Raw genomic sequence first — 24,558 nt, 5'->3', positions numbered from 1 at the left:
CCTTGTGCTCTTATCGGATACTCCCATATTCGGATAATCGAATGCTGGATAACAGAGGTTCCTCTGCATTGCCAATCCCTAGTTGCCCTTGAGAAGGTGCCTTCTTGAAACAGTGTTGACCCAAAATGCCCTTCAGGTGAGAAATTCAGAACCTGTACACCACAGATGGAATCAGGAAAATACACCAATAATTTACTCAAAATTGTGCAAGTTGGGTTGCAGTTCAAGATTCAAATAGAAATAATTTGGCCAATTACGAAGGTAAAATTAATCAAGCAAATCATGCTACAATTATTTATTTTTTAAAATTTGATCTATTTTAGAGCAGTAACTTGGGCAGTTGACCCAGTTACAACTTTCATTATTTATTAAGAAACTGTTAAGTGTACACTAATGAAATTGGGATTGTAAGAAAGCTTTGAAACTGATTCTCTCTGTGTGTGAGAGAAAGAGAGTGTGAATGAAGTTGAAAAGCCTTCATGTCATCCAGGAGAGTGGCAGGTCCAGATGTGTATATGAAAATTGACCCAGTAAACGGAGTAGCTTTGCGTTCAAACTCCAGCTGCTCTGGAGCATCCCTGAACAGGCTGATTAACGATATCTAAAAGATGGTGTAAAACACATGTGCATTGATTTTGAGTGTAACTCATTTTGTTTAAAAGTCACCAAAATTTTCCATTAGTTCATCTGACTTTGCCCAGGTATTAATTTTTTTTTGATGAGAGTGAGTGGAAATGCCAGGTATAAGCATACTTGCACATGAAGCCCAGAGGTGGCACCAAAGAGCAGTTTTTCAAAAGGGCATTGAGAGAGGAAAGATAGGCAGCCAAGAGCAAACAAAAACATTCAACACCCATTGGCGACTAGCAAGGAAGGAAGGAAGAATTAACTTTTTAAACATTGTCCTGGCTGGCCTCCCACATATAACCCTCCATAAACTAAAAATCCTCTAAACTTCTGCCTCCTGTGTTGCTCACTCACCATCACAATACTCACTGACCTAGGCTGGTTCCCAGGTGACCATGAATTTAAAATTTACATCTTTGTTTTTAAACTGCTCTATGGCATGACCCTTCAAATCTTCTCCAGCTCCCAGGCCTTTAAGTTGGCTGCGCCTTTCCAATTTCACTCTCGTGTATCTCTGATTTTAATTGCTGCACAATTAGATTAGATTAGATTACTTACACTGTGGAAACAGGCCCTTTGGCCCAACAAGTCCACACCAATCCGCTGAAGCACAACCCACCCATTCCCCTACATTACCCCTTTACCTAACACTACGGGCAATTTAGCATGACCAGTTCCCCTGACCTGCACATCTTTGGACTGTGGGAGGAAACCGGAGCACCCGGAGGAAACCCACGCAGATGCGGGGAGAATGTGCAAACTCCACACAGTCTGTTGCCATTGGTGGACATCATGTCAGCTGCTTAGATAGAAAACTCTTGAATTTATCCCTGACATTTTTCTAACTCACTCTCCACCTTTGAGGTGCTCCCCAAAACCTTTTTGGCCTAGCTTTAGGTCATTTTCCCAATTGTCTCATATGGCACAGTGTCATACTTAATTGTACAACAGTCTCTCTTGTTTTGTCTTGGGGCATTTTATTAAACTTAAAAAGTTACTAAATAAAGATAGGGGTCATATAAGCTGTGCACATAGAGCAGGAAATGGTAAAAGTGAGCTTTTCTTTCAGTTGACAATGAAAACAATTATAACAGAAGAGAGAGCTATAACACTCATCACCGATGCCAGTGAAAATAACCATTTCGCTCCCATTTCTAACAGCACAAGAAAATTACCAATTGACAGTTTGTTTTGTAGACCAAAAAGGACCATCATTGATGTCTAAATTTCTCACATCGAGAAATCTTAGCCAAATCGCCAGAGGGATACAACGGATAAAACCTAATGTTTTCAGACATGAAAGGTTGAGGAGACAATGTTATAGTGGTAACACTACTGGACAGTAATCCAGAGGCCTACGTTAATGCTCAAGGAGCATGAGTTCAAATTGCTCCTTGTTAAAATCCAAATGCAATCAAGAAACATGGAATATAAAGCTAGTTTCTGTAATGGTGACTATGTCAACCATGATTAATTATTGTAAAAACCAACTTAACTTTCTGGCAAAGTCTGCTGTCTTGACCTGGTCTGTGAGAGTGCAGACACAGAGTAACATGGTTGACTCTTAATTTCTAGATGTAGGTTTAACTCGCTGAGCTAGAAGGTTCATTTTCAGATGTTTCATCACCATACTAAGTAACATCATCAGTGAGCTTCTGGATGAAGCGTGTGTGTGTGTTTAGGTTTCCTTGAGTTGGTGATGTCATTTCCTGTTATTTTTCTTGGGGGTGGTAAATGGGATCTAAGTTAACGTGTTTGTTGATTGGCATTCCAGCTGGAATGCCATGCTTCTAGGAATTCTCGTGCGCGTCTCTGTTTGGCTTGTCCTAGGATGGATGTGTTGTCCCAGTCGAAGTGGTGTCCTTCTTCATCTGTATGTAAGGATACTAGTGAGAGTGGGTCATGTTCTTTTGTGGCTAATTGATGTTCGTGTATCCTGGTGGCTAGTTTTCTGCCTGTTTGTCCAATGTAGTTTGTGTTACAGTTCTTGCAAGATATTTTGTAAATGACATTAGTTTTGCTTGTTGTTTGTATGGGTCTTTCAAGCTCATTAGCTGCTGTTTTAGTGTGTTTGTTGGTTTGTGGGCTACCATGACGCCAAGAGGTCTGAGTAGTCTGGCAGTCAATTCTGAGATGTCTTTGATGTAGGGGAGAGTGGCTAAAGTTTCTGGACTTGTTTTGTCTGCATGTTGGGGTTTGTTGCTGAGAAATTGGCAGACTGTATTCATTGGGTACCCATTGTTTAAATACACTGTATAGGTGATTTTCCTCTGCTCTGCAGAGTTCCTCTGTGCTGCAGTGTGTGATGGTTCATTGAAATAACGTTCTAATGCAGCATCGTTTGTGGGGTGTTGGGATGATTGCTTCTGTAGTTCAATATTTGGTCTACATGTGTTGTTTTTCTGTTGACGCTGGTTTGAAGTTCCCCATTGGCTGTTTGCTCTCCTGTGACATTTAGGAATGGCAGTTTGTAGTTGTTTTCATCCTCTTTTATTGATGGTCATGAAGGTTTCCTCTAAATGTTTCGTTTAGCGATGACAAATGCGTCATCAATGTAATGGACCCAAAGTTTAGGTTGGATGATTGGCAGAGCTGCTTGTTCGAGTCTCTGCATTACTTCGTCTGCTAAGAACCCTGATATCAGAGATCCCATGGGTGTTCTATTGGTTTGTCTGTAAGTTTTGTTGTTGAACATGAAGTGGGTGGCAAAGTATAGGTCCACTAGCTTGATGGTACAGTCCTTGCTGATGAAGTTGGTGGTGTTTGATGTATGTGTCTTTGGTTCTTCTAATAGTGCAGTCAGTGTTTCCTTGGCCAGGTTGGTGTTGATGGATGTAACAGTGTTGTTACGTCAAAGGAGACCAGTATTTCATCCTCTTCTATCTTGGGGTCTTTGATGGTCTTCAGGAATTCTTTGGTGGAGTGGATGGAGTGGCGCGAGTCTTCTACTAAATGTTATAGTTTTTGGTGTAGCTCCCTGGCCATTCTGTAAGTAGGTGCTCCAGGGAGTGAAACTATGGGTCCTCGTTTGCGAATTTGGGGTAATCTGTAGAAGTGTGGGACGTTGGATCTATCTGGTTTCATTTTTTGGAAGTGGGTCATATTTATTTCTCTAAATTTCTGAAGTTTTTGGAGTAGGGCTGTAATTCGGTTCTCTAGTTGTGGGGTTGGGCCAATTGCCACTTGTTGGCATCTGCAAGTAGTGCGTTCGCTTTTTCAATGTAGTCTCTTTGATTTAAAATGACCGTCAATTGTCCTTTGTCTGCAGGTAGGATAACAATGTTTTTATCTTTGTTTAGTCTTTCTAGCACTTTCCTTTCTTGTGTATTGAGTGTGTTTCCTTTCTTTTTCCTGCTTAATGTTGGTGCAACTGCCTATCTGATGGTTTGCTGAGTTTCCTGAGTTGGTTGTCTTTCAATGTTGTTTCTAATGCTGCGAAGAAATCTTTCTTGTCCGCATCCTGAAAGTTGTAATTTAATTCTCTTACTTAAGATGGCTTTTTCAGTGTCTGTTAAGGGTCGGTCAGATAAGCTTTTTTTAATTCATGCTTCTGTGTTGTAATTTTGTCTAAGTCTGTCTAGTTTTTTTTCCTGCAGGTCTCACTGATGATGTTACCTTGTATGGTGATGAAATGTCTGAAAATTAACCTTCCAGCTCAGCGAGCAAACTTACGTCCAGAACCTCAACCTGAGCTACAAGTCTTCTCAAAACTCACTAACTCTTAACTAGCGGTAACCTAGCAGGCCACTCAGTTCAAGGGAAATTATAGAATCATGGAATCCCTACAGTGTGGAAACAGATCATTTAGCCTAACAAGTCCATAGTGAGCCTCTGAAGAGGAAGCCACCCGACCCATTACTTACTCTATTACTGTACATTTACTCTGACCTACACATCCTGAACACTATGGGCAATTTAACATGGCCAGTTCACCTAACCTACACACCTTTGGATTGTGGAGGAAACTAGAGTACCTGGAGGAAACCCACACAGACATGAGGAGAATGTACAAACTCCACACAGACAATTGCCCAATTAAGGATGCATCTTGCTCGTAATACCCATATTTGATGAAAGAACAAAAGGAAAAACTTGTGATTCATCCCTCAGTCTTTCACATATGACTGCCATAATGTGCCCAAAACAGGACAGGGATAGGATCATTCTATAGGAGACTGTGCAAAGCAGCTTTGATAATCCTGTGAGGTCCCTGCAGCCTTAGAGTTCAATAATTTTTGGGCTTGACCACCTTCATCCAAGTCCAGCCCCAATACATCAGGCCTTGTCAGGACATGGACCACTATTGTAACCATTCCATTGTCAGCTTCTAATGTTCCCCATTTTCAGCTACTCATTCTCCCAGGCTGACCTTCACTCACTTCTTTATCTGTCTAACTGCTGTTCTCTCTCTCTCTCTCTCTCTCTCTCTCTCTGGGCTCCATCTCCACCAATCATTTACACTTCCTCCATCACCCCCCGCCTTCAACACATAAACCAACCTGTTCCTAGCTACAATCAGTCCTGAAGAAGGGTCACTGGACCTAAAATGTTAACTCTCCTTTCTGTCAGACCTGCTGAGTTTCTCCAGCAATTTCTGTTTTTATTCCAGCTTCGATTATGTTAGAATATGCTCATAAGAATGCCACTTTTAAAAACATGGCAAGTGATCAACAGATGGTTGTCCAATCCTCATTCTTCAAAAAATGTTACGAGTAGCTGCCCCTGAAAATAGATGTAGAACTAGTGTATTCAGCCCTGGCAGACACTTGAGAGTAGATAGCCTGGTAGACCTCTCAGAGGAAGAATGGCTTCAGAGGCAAAGTAGGGAAGTAGAAGATAAATGAGAGAGAAAAAAAATTGTGATATAGCTTTCATCTTACACCGTTCCTGTAAAAACACTAAGGTCAGAACATTTTTGGGAAAAAACAAAAGACACTTACCATTTTTTGGCAAGGCCTGGATGACGGAGACAGCTGCCTGAAACTGTCTCTGGCAATCAGAATGAACCTCTGCCATGCTGTATTTGCAGGCGTCAGTGGAAACTTAATTGGGCAATCCAGTTTTGGAGCCTTACAAAGCTGTTGGTACAAACACAATAGACAGTGAGTGACTAATGTAACTCTCATTGCTTTGGTGATACCAAAGAATGATTGTGTGGCACCTCACAAATATCATCTATCGTCATGTTCACAATTGGTGGATAGTGTTGACTAATTGCAGAGAGGTACTGATGCCAAATATTTAATTTGCAATCAACAGCAATAGTAGTGAAGACTTGTGTTCCAGAACCAGCCGTGCTCACAACCTGTGAACAAATAAATTATCTCAATTTTAAAATATCTTCTTTGGGATGTGGATGATACTGCAAAAACCAACCTTTTCTGCTCCTCCCTATTTGTCCCTGAACTGCATGGCACATTAGGCCATTTCAATGGGCAATTACAAGTCCACGGCATGGCTGTGTGTCTGGATTGCCACATTTAGGTTAGACCAGCTAAGGATGGCAGATTTCCTTCCCTAAAGGACATTAAATGAACCAGAAGGGGCTTCACAACAATTGATGGTCACCATTCCTGAAACTATCTTTATAATTCCAACCTAATTGCAGTTAAATTCCTCCAACTGTCATTGAAAGATATAAAAAAACACAAACGGGCCAGTTTTTATCTCTGCCATGGGATCCAAATGTCATTGGTAAAAAAGCCATATATGTTCCATGTCTAATTACCCAAGTTGGCGAGCTGTATTCTTGACGTTATGCAGTCCATGAGCTATAAGTGTATTTCTGGCTAGAGTGCCTTTAGGGAGTCCAACTCAGCGGCAGTGAAGGAAAGGCGTTGTAATTCTAGGCTAGGCTGGGATGTGACTTGAAGGGGAACTTGCAGGGTGGTGGCGTTCCCATTCATATCCTGACCTTGTCATTTTAGGTGCTGGAGGTCACAAGTTTGGAAGTGCTGTTGAAGGAGGCTTGATGACTGCGGTGTAAGTTGTGCCAATCTGCTTTGTCCCAATCGTGTCAACTTTTGAGTGTTGTTGGAGATGCACCCATTCAGAAAATGGGGAACATTCCATCATACTCTGGATTTGTGCCTTGTAGATGGTCGGCAGGTCTTGTGGAGTCAGGAGGGGAGTCTCGGAGCACACAATTCCCAACATTTGACTTGTTCAGAGGGAAGTTCAAAGCTGAAATTTGGAGATAATTCTTGCTAATACAGGCAGTTATGTTGAACATAAAACTAGTCTGGGTTCTGATCATTAAAATAGTTTCACATTACCACAACTTCCTTCAAAACTATACCTATTATTCTGATGGTAAATTGCAGATACCACACTCTGCACAGCCCCCATACATTCAGCTCATAAAAAAAACTGATATGAACGTCTGTGGTTTGCAAGAATAGGATCTGGGTAATCAGGGTAAGAGCTGCAATTATGAAAGTGAGAATTTTAAAAACAGCTATTGTTCATTTCCTGTTCTTCCACTTTATGTTCTCCCCACATTTTTTTCCTCTCTCTCTCCTGCTGCTGCTGCTGCTTGTATCAGGTATACACCAGGATCCACACAAGTGGGCATTGAGCCAATAAGCAGATGAGCATCAAAGGTCATCTTTGAAAAAAATCTAATTATATGGAAATGGAGAATTATTGAAAAATTGACAAGTCTGACAACAAAACAAATGGCCAGCGAGATATACAGCCACATACTTCTGAAGCAACAAGCTTCGTTATCACTTTGATCTAATTTCATAATCATATCAGTTACAACAGGCCACAGCACAGAGTGATAATACAACTGATTTTTTTTGGCAATGCTTTTGGACGAGCCAAAATAAAAATAAGAAAAGGAGATAGCATTATATCACAAAATAAATGATCTAACTCAGGAAGCTAAGGCAAAACAGTCGTCAAGTTATAAGATCATCAAGTACTGTGAGGAGTTGTTGGATATCCCTGGATTGTATCATTCAGAGCTATTTTACATATGGCTTTTCTACAGTACTGCAGACTGATGCGTTTTGAGCCAAGGAGGGCATGGCTGCACGTCTTTTGATGCTTTCTCCTTCAGTCAAAGGATACAGGTTACTAATAACAAGGATCTTTCAACAGTGTCACATACCAACAGTCTGAACAATGAAAAGTCATAGCTACTGTCGCAACCCTGCACCAATCAGAGATGGGTTGCAGCATGATATGCAACATTTCCAACACAATGAGTTCCCTATTTCGATTGTGGGGAGTTACCAAGACTAGGAAGTCACCATCAACAGACAGCCAAAACTATGAAAGCAGAACATTTAAAGAATAGTGCTCTTTTAACAGGGCCCTTTTACTGACTGAATGGGAGGTGAGACAACTCCTCTTCCTAATAGAACTCTTGAGGCTTTTCCATTTTTTGAAGAAAATGAAAAGAGCCTGTATCTAATAGGATCACTGAGGAAAGTTAGTATGGCGAGTGAGAAACCAAGAACATGAACGAGGCCAAGATACGCAGGAAATGAATGAGTTTGGTCTTGGGCAGGTTGGACACAGTGAGCCACTGCACAAGTGATTTTACAGATTACATAAACCTTACCTCACCTTTCATCCAAAAACTGTGCAGCAGGCCAAGGCAATGTGCACCTTGTGCTAAACTGGTAAAAGAACGACAGTTTCAAATGACATTTAGGAGTGAAGGCAGGATGGGGGGGAAGAGGAAGTTTTTAAAACAGGGCCAGGTGTTACAGGCAGTATAACAGCAATCAAGCAAGTGTACCCAATAGAGGTGGCAAGGCTTGGAGCTGCAGCCACGGTGTTTACACAAATGTGCGACAAGAGATTGTGGCAATCTGTTTATTGCCCAATTACATTTTGCAAGCAGAAGGCTTGGAATTAGGTGCGTGAATTGATTCTTTGTCCTCGATCCTGAACAGACTTTTTAAGAATCTTTACTAAACTTTTGACCACACAGCTTAATACACTGCATCACTAAATCACAGGTTTAGTTTTCTGGATGAATCGCCCTGTATTGCAGTTTCAATGTCTCTTAAGGAATTCAGATTTTTTTCCATTCACAAATGCCTAATTGAGAATAATGTATAATGTTCAAACTTCCTGTTGGTGATACAACAAATGAATGGTACAAGTTCTTTAATGCAGGTTTTAACACCTTTTTTGAAACAGGTTAACACCTCCACATTAGTAGCAGAATGCCAAGTGAAGCATTCATTGCTGACAACTCCCACTGCTTATACCAAGTGGGCTTGTGCAAACACAATCTGTCTTTTATAGACCGTGATCTGAAGTTCATTACTATTTTCCCCATGTCCCTTTCTGTCTCATCTCCCCTGCTCAGACCCCTCAGACCTGCTATCAGCTCCCTGACCTTGCAGTCTCTTTAAAGAAACTGCAAAAGATTTCACTGATTGTGATCGTGACTGGTTATGCCAATATTAAAAACTGTGGAAATGCCAACAGTTCAAGAACAACAAATGGTAACAGATGTGAGCCTCACTTCAGTTGATCTTTCTCCATCTGTAACGGTTGATATTTCCACTTTTTGTTAAATCCGGAGATAGTCAACGAAGGCTGTTAAAACAGAAATTGGAAAGAACCAACTGAGAAAGACCCTGTTCTGTGTGAACTTCCAGTCTAAAACTAAGAGGAATGTGATGAGAGCTACAGGGACAGAGTGCAATGCAGCAAAGTAGGTCAAACTAAAACTAACAATTCGATCTAGGTGTTGACTGCACAATGGCACGGTGGCTCAGTGGTTAGCACTGTAGCTCGCAGTGCCAGGGACCAGGTTCAATTCCAGCCTCAGGCAACTGTCTGTGTGGAGTTTGCACATTCTCCTTGTGTCTGTGGGTTTCCCTCCCACAATGCAAAGATGTGCAGGTTAGGTGAATTGGCCATGCTAAATTGCCCAAAGTGTTCAGGTTAGGGGTTAATGTGGAACGGGTTTGGATGAAATACTCTTTGTAGGGTTGGCGTGGACTTGTCGGACCAAAGGGTCTGTTTCCACGTTGTAGGGATTCTATGAAAAATAAACTTCAATAAAGGTATTTCTGCCCAAAATAAATGGAGCTTAAGGTATTATAACTGACAACTCTGAACTTCACACTAATGCAAATGTATAAGGAGCAGGAGTAGGTCATCTGGCACATTGAGCCTGCTCTGCCATTCAATAAGATCATGGCTGATCCTTTCATGATGTGGAGGTGCCAGGTCAGAAGTTACATGACACCAGGTTATAGTCCAACAGGTTTTTTTTGGGAAATCACAAGCTTTCAGAGTGCTGCCCCTTCATCAGGTGAAGTAAAGAGAAGCAAACAGGCACAGAATTTATAGGCAGAGAGACCAAAAGATCACACAAATGGTGTGAGTGGAGTGTGGAATAAGTCTCTGCAAGTGATAAAAAGTGTCTGACACTTGTGATTTCAAATAAACCCGTTGGACCATTGCTGACAACTCCCATTGCTTATACCAAGTGTGCTTGTGCAAACACAATCTGTCTTTTAAAGACCGTGATCTGAAGTTCATTACTATTTTCCCATGTCCCTTTCGGTCTCATCTCCCCTGCTCAGACCCCTCAGCCCTGCTATCAGCTCCCTGACCTGAATTCATTTCATGAACTCAGCTCCACATACCTGTCAGCTCATCGTAACCCTTAATTTCTTTACTGTTTAAAAATCTCTGTCTTTACCTTAAAAACATTCAATGAGATAACCTCAACTGCTTCACTGGGCAGGAAATTCCCATAGATTCACAACCCTTTGGGTGAAGAAGCTCAACCTCAACTCAGGCCTAAATCTGCTCCCCATTATTTTGAGGCTATGTCCCTTAGTTCTAGTTTCACCTGCCAGCGGAAACAAACTTCCTGATTCTATCTTGTCTATTCCCTTCATAGTTTTATATGTTTCTAAAACATCCCCCTCATTCTTCTAAATTCCAATAAGCCTAGGCCCAGTCGACTCTCTCTCCTCATAAGCCAACCTTCTAATCTCTGGAATTATCTGAGAGAACCTCCTCTGCTCCTCCTACAGTATCAGTACATCCCTACTCATGTAAGGTGACCACACTCTACACAGAACTCCAGATGTGGCCTCACCAGCACCCCATACAGCTGCAACATAACCTCTCTATTTTTAAACTCCTAGCAATGAAGGACAATACTCCATTTGACTTCTTCATTACCTTCTGCACCTGCAAACCAAATTTTTGTGAATCATGCGCAAGAACATTCAGGTCCCTCTGCATAGCAACATGCTGCAGTTTTTCACCATTTAAATAACAGTCCATTTTGTTGTTATTCCTACCAAAATGGATGACTTCACACTTACCAACAGTGCACTATCTGCCAGACCCTGTGAAGATGAACACAAAATACCTGTTCAACACTTTAGTCGCTATAAGTGACTGTCATTATACAGGAGAGTTTAGGTGGTGGGTTTCTATTCCCAAGAATACATCCCAGGGCACAATATATTAAACCATGATAAAGTATTCCTGGGAGTAACCAGTGACATGGAATTTCCTAGGTGATGATTCGTGCAAAGATCTGGGTGGTTTAGTGAGCTAAGCAAATTGCCTGCTAAACTCAGGATGAGGATCCAAACCCATCTGGGAATCATACGACAAAAGCATAGATGACTATTCCGTTTTACAAGATACTTTTCAATGGCAAATGCCAAACAATTCATCACAACTTTTCCATCCATAAATCTCTCCTTTTGCTGTCTTTGATTCACAATTAATTTTAGCTTTTCACATCTCCAAGATTTTATCTGGAAATCCACCAATACATTATAGAACATAGAACATAGAAGGATACAGCGCAGTACAGGCCCTTCGGCCCTCGATGTTGCACCGACCGAGTCCTACCTAACCTATACTAGCCCAATAACTTCCAAATGCCTATCCAATGCCCGCTTAAATGAACATAAAGAAGGAGAGTTCACCACTGATACGGGCAGGGCATTCCATGAACTCACAACCCGCTGTGTGAAGAATCTACCCCTAACATCTGTCCTATACCTACCACCCCTTAATTTAAAGCTATGTCCCCTAGTAACACCTGACTCCATTAGCGGTAAAAGGTTCTTAGTATCTACGCTATCTAAACCCCTAATCATCTTATACACTTCTATCAGATCTCCCCTAAACCTTCTCTTCTCCAATGAGAACAGCCCCAAGTGCCTCAGCCTTTCCTCATAAGATTTTCCTACCATTCCAGGCAACATCCTGGTAAACCTCCTCTGCACTCGTTCTAAAGCTTCCACATCCTTCCTATAGTATGGCGACCAAAACTGCACACAATACTCCAGATGAGGCCTCACCAGAGTCTTATACAACTGCAACATGACCTCAGGACTCCGGAACTCAATTCCTCTGCCAATAAAGCCCAGTACACCATATGCCTTCCTCACAGCACTGAAGTGAAGTATGTGAAGTATTTGTTCATAACAGTTTTAGGTTCATCTTTTGTTTGGTTGAAATCCTCAATATTCAAAATGTACCTGGATATTCACCCAAAGTTCATACAAGGTGAAGGACTAACAGCTGGACCATGGGATTACTCTCTACAATTCCATAACTTTCCACCAAGCTTCAAGGCCTGAGTTTTAAATGAGTTTGGACAATCTCAGTCAGTTCTCAACAGACATGTCCACAACAGTCAGTCAGTCACCAACACATTCAGATCTATCAATTGTGACAAATCATAAATAACTTTAACCAATAAAGTAGAGAATACAAGACTTGCTGAGGTTAACATTAAGGCAAATCTCTTATTTCATATGGTGATAGTGGTTCAGACAGGGTCAATGTTGCAGAATGCATCCGGCTTCACCCAATCCAATGATGGAATAGAATTAGAAAAAGGCAGAATATCTTCAAATCTTGATGGGGGCAAGACGGGACTCCCAATAGTCTTAATAACAAATGTCTAACCTACCCACATAATTTGTACTCAACTGCTGTTTTGCAAAAATCATGTTGGTTGGGAGCTCTTGAAAGCAGAGATTGTCTCCTAACCTCGAGGCCAGAAGACCCAAATTCAAGCCCCATCCGTGCAAGAGGCATATAATAACTACTGATCAGGTTGCTTTGAAAACCTCAACCTCAATATGCAATGCATATAACAATTTACTGTGATTTACAATGTGTGGTTAGATTCCAGAACTTAAACATACTTCATCCTTACCCCAGCACTGCCTGGCCTAATGAGTATACAGTGGTGGCACGGTGGCATAGTGGTTGGCACTGCTGCCTCACAGTGCCAGAGACCTGGGTTCAATTCTCACCTCAAGCAACTGTCTGTGTGGCGTTTGTACATTCTCCCCATGTTTGTGCAGGTTTCCTCCCACACGCCAATAATGTGCAGGTTAGGTGAATTGACCATGCTAAATTGCCCATAGTGTTAGGTGAAGGGGTAAATATAGGGGAAAATGTAGGGGACTGGGTCTGGGTGGGTTGTTCTTTGAAGGGTCGGTGTGGACTTGTTGGGCTGAAGGGTCTGTTTCCACACTGTAAGTAATCTAAATATAAAGAACAGAATGGAAACTGGTGCCATGTATCTCTCGCCCTTCACTATCACCAACACTCTCTACAAATATTGACCAATATTGGAGGCTGTGCCAGCAGTCCCTTGAGTTGCACAACAAATTACACAATCAGCACAATGTCAAACAAGGCACTCAGCACAGCAAACAATTCCTAAAGACTTAAACTAACCTGGTCCTGACTAGTGTCAAAGATCCAGAGGACTATTGGCACCAAACTTAGAGGCGCATTTTGCACACTGACAGTTGCTTGATTAGTGCTGGAATTGCTCATAGGTTGAGTTCCAGGCCCTCAAGTTCCCTACTGGGAGATGCCTAAAATGGGAATGAGAAAAATAAATCATAATGCAATAATCCGCAATCCCACTCTCCTCTCTCCTGCCACATGTAGATGTAAAAGGGTGAATGTAAGAAATAAGAGCAGAAATAGATCATTGTGGCCTTGGAGCCTGTTCCACCAAATAATGTTATGTTCTGCCTCAAAAAGTACTTTCTCACTTGCTCCCACCTCCAACTACCCACTCCCCCTCCACCCCACCCACTTTATCACTTGATTTCCTGAGGCACCAAAAACCTGGCCAACCCAGCTTTAAATATTTCAACAGTGGAGCATCAATAAGTCTGGAATTCTAAAGATTTACATATGGTGAAGCAAAGAAAGTTCTCTTTATCGCTTAATCCAAAATGGTAAGCCTCTTAACCTGTGATTGGTGCCTCTATGTTTCAATATTGTAATGGACCAAAACAAAACACCTTTAAAACATATCAAGGAGATCAATTTTATCTTATTTAAATGCAAGTGTAAGGCGTTGCATTCCAGCTACAATTTGATTGATCAAACTACTAGGTTTTAAGCAAAACACTTTATTCTTACACCACAGTTATAATATAAATCAAAAAAGATAGTCATAACTTTAACGGATCAAAATACTTAAAATAATATATATTTTAACTACTACTCATCAACTGTTCCAATATAGCAGCATTCTACAAACACAATGTTAGCAAAGGCAAATTGAGCAAAACAGATCTTCCTCACTTGTGATCCTCTCTAGTCTAGGACAAGGAAAAACTGAGAGCGAGAGCTTTTGCAACAGCAGCAGAGAGAGAGCTGCATCTAACAGCTTCAACTCCAAAATCCTAACTTCAACAGCTTTTCACGGAGAAGGTGGTGCATGTACAGAAGGAGTGGCCAGATAAAGTGGTGAAGGCAAGTACAATTACAACATTTAAAAGGCATTTGGATGGGTATATGAATAGGAATGGTTTAGAGGGATATCAGCCAAATACTGGCAAATGTGACTCAGTCAGATTGGGATTTCTGGTTGGTGAGGACACATTGAACTGAAAGATCTGCTTCTGTGTTGTACGACTCTATGATTCTATAAGTGAAAGCAAAATGAAAACCCTAGGTCTGTGAGCTTAATTCCATCCATTCATGCTTCTTTTGCCTAAGTTAAAAAAATCTAAAGCTATTTACTCTGTTTTCCATAGTGCAAGCACTTTGGTACCAGGTTTACAACACACTTCAAGAGAAACAGGACAGATCAATTCCCTCTTAAAAGGCACATCTCCTCACAATACCCCAGCCATAACAAATATCTTCTCAATATCTGCCCTGTGAAGCCCATTCGGAATCTTTACCATTACCACCTTCATTCATCTAAACTCCAGACTGAAAGGTTAGGGCCTACTAACTCAGCCTCTCACAACAAAATTGTCTCTTTCCAGGAACCAAACTAGTAAAAGTTTAATAAATACATCTTTGCTCAAATGCTCAGAATAATCTAGGTGTGGTCTCACCAAAACCCTTGAAGCAACTCACTTGTACTTCAATTACCTTTCTATAAAGGCCAACACACCATTTAACGTCTGAATTCCTTGCTGTACATGAATGCTCACTTTAGTTCCTTGTAAGAGTATACCCAAATTTCTCTAACTTTTATTTTTAAATTTCAGGTCTTTGAAAATAAAATTCTTTTTAAGCCAAAAAGAATAACCTCAAACATCCCTTGATACCCAGTACCTATCACCTTATTGCCGACTCACTTTACAACTCCACAGGTGAAGCTTTTTAAAAAAAAATTACTAATCAACCATCTGGCATGTTATTATACACCTCTGGTGGGACTCGAGTCCACTCCCCTTGTCTCAGGAAGGACAGACACTATCACTGAAGTAAAAAGAACCCTTGGGATGTGAGCTTGAAGGTGGGATTTAATTATACAGGGGTTGATATTCCATCTCCTTCCAACCTCAACTGGAACGAGGTTCTGGGCAGAAGGACTGACAATAATTGGCATTTGAGGCTATTGAATGGCCAATTAAGGATGACTGTGTTCAACCTCTTTCTCTTCCTTAAACCACAAGACATAAAAAAATGGCAAAGCAGACTCAATCATGGATTATACACTTCTCAACTCCATTCTCCTGCTTTCCCCCTGTAACCCTTGATCACCCTGACAATCTATCTCAGTCTTAAATATACTGAATGACCTAGTCTCCACAGCTTTCTGTGGCAGTGAATATCACTCTCTGACTGAAGAAGTGTCCCCTTATCTCCGTCCTAAAAGGTCTCCCCTTTACTCTAAGGCTGTGTCTTTGGGTCCTAGTCTCTCCTACCAACAGAAACATCTTCACAACATCCACACTGTCCAGGCCAGTCGGTATTCTATCAGTTTCAATTAGATCTCCTCTCATTCTTCAAAACTCCATATAGTCCCAGAGTCCTCAAACGTTGCTCATATGTTAAGCTTTTCCTGGGACCAGTCTTGGGAACCTCCTCTGAACATGCTCCAGGGCCAGTATATCCTGTCTGAGATATTAGATTAGATTCCCTAGTGTGGAAACAGGCCCTTTGGCCCAACCATTCGCCCCGACCTTCCGAAGATTAACCCACCCAGACCCCTTTCCCCTCTGACTAATGCACCTAACATTATGGACAATTTAGCTTGGCCAATTCACCTACCCTGTACATCTTTGGAGTGTGGGAGGAAACCAGAGCACCCGGAGGAAACCCACGCAGACACAGGGAGAATGTGCAAACTCCACACAGTCACCCGAGGCTGGAATCGAACCTGGGTCCCTGGTGCTGTGAGGCAGCAGTGCTAACCACTAAGCCACCTCAAAAATGCACACAATATTCCAAATGTGGTCTGACCAGAGCCTCAGAAGTACATCTCTGCTTTTATTTTCAAGTCCTCTCAAAGTAAATGCAATCATTGCATTTACTTTTCCAACTACTGATTCAACTGTAATTTTGCCTTGAGAGAATCCTGGACTAGAACTCCCAAGCCCTTTTGCACTTCAGATTTGTGCGTTTTCTCCCCATTTAGAATATAGTCCATGCCTCTACCAAAGTGCATGACCTCACAGTTTCCCACATTGCGCAAAGAAGTGGCAGGTGGAGTACAATCTCCCAACCTGTCCAAATCCTTCAACTTCTGACTCCCACCCTCCATCCCAACCCATAAGTCACTCATTGTACTTTATCCCATCGCACTGTTTACGTGGGAGCTACCAGATTCCAAATGGGAGGTACTTTCACTCGTTTTTTTTAAAACCAGGCCCATTAGAGCCCTCTCCAATGCCATCAGCTGTGCTGTGCCTTCCCTGGATAAAGGATAGAGAGGGTCTCCTGCCAGTTCTCAAGACCCCCAACACTCCAACAAGATTCCACACTGTTTCTCATTCCAACCTCACTGAAGGAGTGAAGCAGGTTGGAGTGGGGAGGAGAAAAGGGAGGGAAGAGAAGGAGTTGCTACAGATAATTATATCAAAAGGTACACCAGCCTCACATTAAATTCAAAGAGATTATACCAGTTGGGTGCAGTGAAGGTGATGCTGTTTTCCCATTGACACCTCAGTAAGACCACACAGTCTCTAGTTACTGGTTAGTTTCACAACCACCTACAAAACATGGTATACACCAGCAATGTGAAAGGACACTATCCCTTTTTAAATAAAAAGCCCTCAGAACATGAGAAAAAAAATCTTTTGAATTTTGCAAATCAAACACAGCTACCAGGAATCATCCTGTTAGGCTTAAAAACGAAAGCTATTCCAATGCACAGCCCTGATAGAAAATAGCACATGTTCCATGTATGCTATCGGGCTCGTTTCTCACATTCCCCTAACAGTTACACCTTCAGTGCGGTGAGTAACGTGGTATCCGTGCCCTTCTGTTCAGTGGATAATAGGCTCGACATTGCTACATTCAGCAATAGGTCTGAACTGAAAACCAAGATAATACTGGCCTTCTAACGCAGCGAAAGGAATATAACCTAGACAATTAAGCAACAGCAAAAGCTCCACCAAAAAAAACGTCCTGGACATTTCAACTTAACCAGAATTTGTAATAATAATCATAATGTAGACAAATACCCTAAAAGTATAAACAGCTCAGAGGAAAAGGCCTGCACAGCACCTTCACCAGCCTCAGTGAAATGAATATACAGGAAGTAAAATCAAGGAGGTGGAGTTACAGTTCACTCCAGTCACTTTTTAAAGGGAAATTGTCTCAGAGAATGCACAGCAGCCTTGGTGTTCAGTCAGATCATACAGTCAGCTCAGTCCCACTAGTATAAGCACCGTAGCCTGATCGAGATTTAAGCAAATTTACACTGCTTTTGCAATATTTGGAGGATATTAGTTTAATTTTGGTCCACATTTTTATAAATATCTGCTGTAGAGTTAAAGTCCCCAATGTCTGTTGCTGAAATGATGTTACGTGAAGCAAAGTGTAGCTATTTCTGAAGCATGGAACATATCCGCACCCTTCCCTTCTCATAAATCCGAGCTCTGACCTACCCCTAATTTAGCACGAGATGATAGTTCCCCTGAGGTACGGTCAGATTGCTGGAGCAAAGTTAAAAATCACACATTAGGTTATAGTTTATTACAGGTTTATTTGGAAGTACTAGCTTTCTGCTCCATCATCAGGTGATTGTGGAGTATAAGATCATAAAACACAGAATTTATAGCAAAAGGTTACAGTGTGATGTAGCTGAAATCATACATTGAAAAAGACCTAGATTGTTTGTTAAGTCTCTCAAGTTTTAGAATGAACATGTTGGTTTCAGTTCTTTCATGTGTAAATCGCAGGCCTTTTTTTTACAGTTACATTCTCAAGTGAACTTTAACAATTGGTGGCATGTCGGCCCAGATAATGCATTGAGGGTGTGAGGTACGTAATTCTGATGCTGGGACAGAGCTTATTATTGTGGCAAGGCAGAAGCTACTTTGTATCTAATTAATTCACGCTTGACATGAGAGTATTGGATGCTCGCTCAGGGTAATCAAAATAGGTTAGAAGTATATGCAACAGGAAATACTGTCTGTCCAGCAGTTAGAAATTGCAAGAGCTGTCAGAAATTAGCAAGGTTAGAAAAACAATCACCTCCCCATGAATAAGTCCTGCCACTGTCGTGGTTCAGTGCAAAAGATCTAGCAAAGTAGTTGGTGCATTTGCAGTCGAAGGTGAATGCAAGAATAACCACTCAGATTGGAGAGTGGAGTTGCTGGTGTTGTACTGGGGTGGACAAAGTCAGAAATCACATTACACCAGGTTATAGTCCAATAGGTTTATTTGAAATAATAAGGTATCGAACTTTCCGACAAGCACCTGGACATGGCTTGGCTGGTTGTGAGAAGGGCTCTGCCAGTGAGATCCTTCATGCACGCCCGGACTCTCTGCCCTCGAAGCGGCTGTGGAGGGGACGAGACTGTCACACATCCCTTCTGGAATGTACTTATGCAAAGGAAGTCTGGAGAGGAATGCAGTGGGGTTTGTCGAGGTTCGTCCTGAGCAGCTCCGTAATGTCAGACTCCGTGCTCTACGGTCTGTTCCTTGGGACGCACACTGAGATGAACATCAACTGTGCCTGGAGGATCATCAACTCAGTGAAAGATGCTCTTTGGTGTGTCTGAAACCTGTTGGTCTTCCAGCTGAAGGAGTTGACCCTGACTGAGTATTGCAGACTGGCACGTTCCAAGTTCCAGGACTACCTGCTGAGGGACGCGGTGAAGCTTGGGGCAGCTGCCGCCAAGGCACGGTGGGGAAAGACCACCATATAAGGTCCGCCTGCCGAAGAACAACCGGGGGTCCACTCAGTAATCGGGCTCCGCTGATGTCTCAGCTAAACATCTGGATGATCAACATTGTATATACAAATGACTAAGTCTGTCCTCTGTATGTAAAGACATGTAATGTATATATGAATGGCATCACTAATTGTACTGATATCAAAAGATTTCTATGAACAAAGTATATATTTGAAATAAATAAATAAGGTATCGAAATGCAGCTGCTTCATCAGCTGAAGTAAAAGACACTGGTGTTGAAATAAAGGAGCCTGAGAGGCAACTTCTTCACACAGAGGGTGGTGCATGTGTGGAATGAGCTGCCAGAGGAAGTGTTGAAGGCTGATACAATTACAACTTTTAAAAGGCAGCTGGATGGGTATATGAATAGGAAGGGTTTACAGGGATATAGGCCATGTGCTGGCAAATGGGACTAGATTGGATTGGGGTAATTGGTCGGCATGGGCGAGTTGGACCAAAGGGTCTGTTTCCATGCTGTACATCTCTATGACTCTAGTAACACAAATATGATCTTGAGATACATTTTTAATGACTGAAATAAAAGTTTATAAAGCTCAGATGACCCCAGGTGCAATATATATAAAATTCTACATAACAACAGCATTATCACTCTCTATCATTATTTCCAGAATCTTGTCAACACTTCTTAACCAGATGAACACTTATTCCTCTCAGCTTGTAACAAAGTTGGTTCAGGTGGAGATATAACACTTGTATAGTAATGAGAGAAAGCTGATGAATTTCTACCTTAACTGTCACTGGCATATCTTCAGGGGCATCCTTTACATTAGCCTCCTCTACACTGGGGAAACAAAGCATTGACTGAGTGACTGCTTCACCGAACACCTACATTCTGCCCACAAAACCATCCCTGAGCTTCCAGTTATCTGTCACTTCAACACACTGCCCAAAATGTCGATTTCCTGCTCCTCGGATGCTGCCTAACCTGCAGTGCTTTTCCAGCACAATGCTCTTGACTTCAACACATCGCCTTGGTCCCTGGCCAATGTCTCTATCTCAGGCTTACTGCAGTGCTCCAGCAAAGCTGGAAGAACAGCACCTCATTTTCCACTAGGGAACTCTATGGCCTTCTGGACTCAATATTAAATTCAACAGCTTTAGGGCTTGAGTTCTCCCATGTCCTCACCCACCCTCCACACACCAGGCTTTGTTATCATGTGGTCTGCTATTATACACAATCCATTGTTAGCCACTGACAGTCCTCATTAATAACTATTCATGCTCCTAGCCAGATTATTATCCACTCCTGTGTCTGTCCAACTGTTATCATCTCTCTCTTTGGGCTCTAACTGTACCTATCATTTACTTCTTACCCCCTCTTCTGCATAAAGAGCAACATTTTCCTAGCTACCATAAGTTCTGAGGAAAGATCACTGGATCCAAAACGTTAAGTCTGATTTCTCTCCACAGATGCTGCCAGACCCACTGAGCTTTTCCAGCAATTTCTGTTTTTATATCCTCAGCATCTATTGGTAGGGCAAACTCCTTAATTCCAAACTCCTACCATTCTACACTCAATGATGTCTGCACCGGCATGGCCATACTCATGGGATTCTGATAGCCATAAACCCAAAGACTTTCTGTATTGTGAGATAGCCACCAGATTGCAATCTGCTTGATGCTCATAGTGCCACGACAAGGACAGCTGCATGCAAGATCTGAAGATGGTGGACATTGAAGCTGACGTCTGGAAGACAGTATTGAGGGATGAACTGTTGGAGAGATAATGGAAGAGATGAGCAGAATATGCAAGGCTCAGCAGGCCCAAAGGAAGTCCCAGAGAGTTTCCTCTCCTGGCTACTTCAGCTTCATGTTGGACACCAGGCCTAAACACCTCAGGCACACTCCATGGGCCACTGTCTTGAGCAGCAGATGGAACTGAGACAGCCATGCAAGATCGGGACTCCTGAGCCACATAAGGTGGGATTAAACACAGAGTTGATAACCATGAGACAGAAAACCTATATTGCACAGGAAATGAGCCATCACTCAATGGTTGAATTTTGATCTCAAGATCTAAGTTCCCTTTTAGAATGTGTAGTCTCTATTTTTTAGTTTCCTCAATTTTTGCAATATGACCTTTTTGAATTCTCTCTGAGGTTGGCTAATCATGGTGTGATTTGTGATAGGTCATCACAAAGCTGCTCCTATTCAGTTAGAGTCTGCAATTAGATGATTGGAATTCAGAGCAACTAAAGAAAGTGAAACATTGAACTTTCACATTCAGAATGCTCCTCATCAACACCATGGCACAGTTCTAAATGAAGAATTATTGAAAGTGCTGACCTCGCCCAATTGATTCCATTCACATTTTCCAAAATGCACAACTTGCTTGGTTTTGATATTCTCAAATCAGTTCATGATCATGGAATTAAAGACAGATATTAGAAAAAGGTAAGACTCAAAAAGATAGAATCTTACAGGGATCTGAATGAATTGGGCTTTGGTGAGAAACGTGTCAGAATTGTGTGAGAATTCCAGTAAAGCCAATATCAACGCGGGCAGGGGAGGGGTGGCACTGCATCTTAAAACAAAGTTCTGGGTGTCAAAGTGAGATCATCATTTGGCAGTGGCGAGTTGCCTATTAGGTGGGCTTATTATTTGTTAATGACCCTATTAACTGCACATCTCATCTCATTGATATGCAACTTCTTATACCACCACTTGGAGTGAGTACATTAGATGCTGAAAATTCTTAACATGGAAATCAGAGCAGGGACCTGGCTACTTCAGCTTCATGTTGGGCACCAGACCCAAACATCTCAGGCACACTCCATGAGCAGCGGCTACGTTCATGGGCATTGACATCCAACTAAGAACTCCCATAGCACATCTCCGATCAGTTTGCAGTAAGCTTATGTACTTCAGGGCACAAAGCAGATATCATTGTAATACTACTCAAAGTTTGGGAGAAGAGTTGTAGCTCAGGTGCTCATTGTTGTGGTTTTGCTCGCTGAGTTGGAAATTTGTGTTGCAGATGTTTCGTCCACTGTCTAGGTGACATCCTCAGTGCTTGGGAGCCTCCTGTGAAGCGCTTCTGTGATGTTTCCTCCAGCATTTATAGTGATTTGTACCTGCTGCTTCCGGTTGTCAGTTCCAGCTGTCCGCTGTAGTGGCCGGCATATTGGGTCCAGCACATCGATCAGGATCCAATATACCAGCCACTGCAGCGGACAGCTGGAACTGACAACAGGAAGCAGATACAAATCACTATAAATGCCGGAGGAAACATCACAGAAGTGCTTCACAGGAGGCTCCCAAGCACTGAGGATGTCACCTAGACAGGGGACGAAACGTCTGCAACACAAATTCTCAGCTCAGCGAACAGAACCGCAACATTGTAATACTGCGACAAGGACACTTTACTTTCTAGGACATGCACTCAGCTCATGGTCCAGACTGTGTCTTCAGGCTGCTCGCTTGCTGTCTTAGTGCTTGCTCACTTTGAACTTGTCTGAATAATTTCAGTATCCCTGCCTCGCCTTGCCTTGATTTTTTTGTACCTTGGCCCTCAGCTAGAGACACCAGCCTCACAGTACTGCTGTCTTACCTTGCCATTCGGTGCAGGCATGAAGACAGGAATCTTGTCCTGGCCATCAGCAGTCATCAGCCAAGCCAAGTCTTTGTTCAAGGGGGTCCCAACACAGTAAATCGAGGATAGTTTCCGATACTAGTGCAAAAGATTGAATATGATCAGTCAGCCACTTGTGAGATTTCAGTGAAAATAATTAGTTGACCAGAAATTAGATTACTTACAGTGTGGAAACAGGCCCTTCGGCTCAACAAATCCACACTGACCCGCCGAAGCGCAACCCACCCATACCCCTACATTTACCCCTTACCTAACACTACGGGCAATTTAGCATGGCCAATTCACCTGATCCGCACATCTTTGGACTGTGGGAGGAAACCGGAGCACCCGGAGGAAACCCACGCAGACACGGGGAGAACGTGCAAACTCCACACAGTCAGTTGCCTGAGTCGGGAATTGAACCCGGGTCTCAGGCGCTGTGAGGCAGCAGTGCTAACCACTGTGCCACCGTGCCACCCATGCTAACCACTGTGCCACCGTGCCGCCCAAAAAAATCAGCAAAGAATGTTTGGGGATTGTTCAAAGTTCTCAAACTCTATATTTCGGTTTGAGTCAATGACGGAGCAGCTGAACACATTTTCTATGTCTCTATCTTTAAGGACCAATAGGAAACTCCTGCCCACAGTACCATCTGGTGAATAGTATTCTTAACCATACCATTCCCTTGAGCCTTAAGCAGATCAGTCAGCAAAAGCTGCCCAAAAATATCATAGAAACTCAAAAGTAATGTATTCATGGTACATAATGGACCAACCACAAAACTTCAATTTCTGTTTGCATAATAGTGGACATAGGTGCTGATAATAACAGGGCAATTCAGCCTTGTGTTGCCATTTTATGCCCTCCCACAAAATTCTTTCAGATGCATGAGGGGCTCAGAAGCATTTTTTTTGTGGTTTCAGGCAAAGGGAGGGTAGGGAGGGGACTGGGAGGAGAGGAGATGGTGACTCCCTTTGCCCATTTACATTTATTTCCTCCATTTTGATTTATGCTTAACCCGAGCAACACTTTCCATCGAACCAGGGTTGGTGACCTCCCCGAAGGCAGTGTCAAGTTGTTCTGTAGGATTGGGAAGCCGCTAGAAGTTATACATCCAGTAGATGACTACCAACTTTTTAAAATTATGGTGAGAGATTATTTATCACCCATGTAGAATTTACCCAAACCTTAACGACATGAAAATGCTAGGCCTACCCACTGTGTGAAATAAAGGCCTTACCTTTTGCTAACACAATGCCACAGAACATTTCTCAGCTTGACAATCTGAGGGAGGTGTGTAATGAATGGGGGAGTTTGGGATGACAGTTAAACACTCGCCAACTGTGGCTAAGGTTAGGAAAAGAAGCAATTGCAATAAATAGGTATATTGTTATTATTTGGGATTTGAATTTTCAGAAAGAAGTAGATGGATTTTAGTCAGTTCTGCAAAAATACTTTTTTAAAGGGTCAGAAATTCAGCTGGAACAATGATCTAAATGCATCATTTCCAAGGAAATTTATGGAAGGTAATTTGCCATCATGCTTGGTCTGGCATATATATGATTCCAGACCCACAGCAATGTGATTTGAATTTGACTGCCCTTTGGGCAATTATGGATGGGCAATAAATGTGATGCCAGTGATGCCCATATCCAAGGAACATACAAAGAAGAATGTTGAGTTTAAAAAGTGTTAATT

The 24,558-nt window shown here is 42.2% G+C and overlaps 1 protein-coding gene across 6 annotated transcripts in view; it reads right to left on the bottom strand.

Moving 5' to 3' along the window:
* The window catches only part of LOC132830927 (acyl-CoA-binding domain-containing protein 5-like), a 173,081-nt gene extending 155,472 nt beyond the window's left edge, over positions 1-17,609 (bottom strand). For 4 of the 6 annotated variants that reach the window (XR_009646449.1, XM_060848880.1, XM_060848877.1 and 1 more), the window contains exons 1-3: positions 17,550-17,574; positions 9,119-9,192; positions 5,568-5,705 (exon numbers count right to left, since the gene is read on the bottom strand). Coding sequence is in view for 4 of the 6 variants with exons in the window: in XM_060848880.1 (XP_060704863.1) it covers positions 5,568-5,643 (76 nt within the window). In the remaining 2 variants the exon portion in view is untranslated. Of the gene's footprint in view, positions 1-5,567; positions 5,706-9,118; positions 9,193-17,549 lie in introns of all 6 variants that reach the window. The other 2 variants (XM_060848878.1, XM_060848882.1) reach the window with 2 other exon arrangements.
* Between the last annotated feature and the right edge of the window lie 6,949 nt (positions 17,610-24,558).

Source organism: Hemiscyllium ocellatum, chromosome 32 (assembly GCF_020745735.1).
Source record: "Hemiscyllium ocellatum isolate sHemOce1 chromosome 32, sHemOce1.pat.X.cur, whole genome shotgun sequence".
NCBI classification, from domain to species: Eukaryota; Metazoa; Chordata; class Chondrichthyes; order Orectolobiformes; family Hemiscylliidae; genus Hemiscyllium; species Hemiscyllium ocellatum.
Note: the sequence above shows the minus strand (reverse complement) of the source record. Positions and strands in the feature narration are given on the sequence as shown.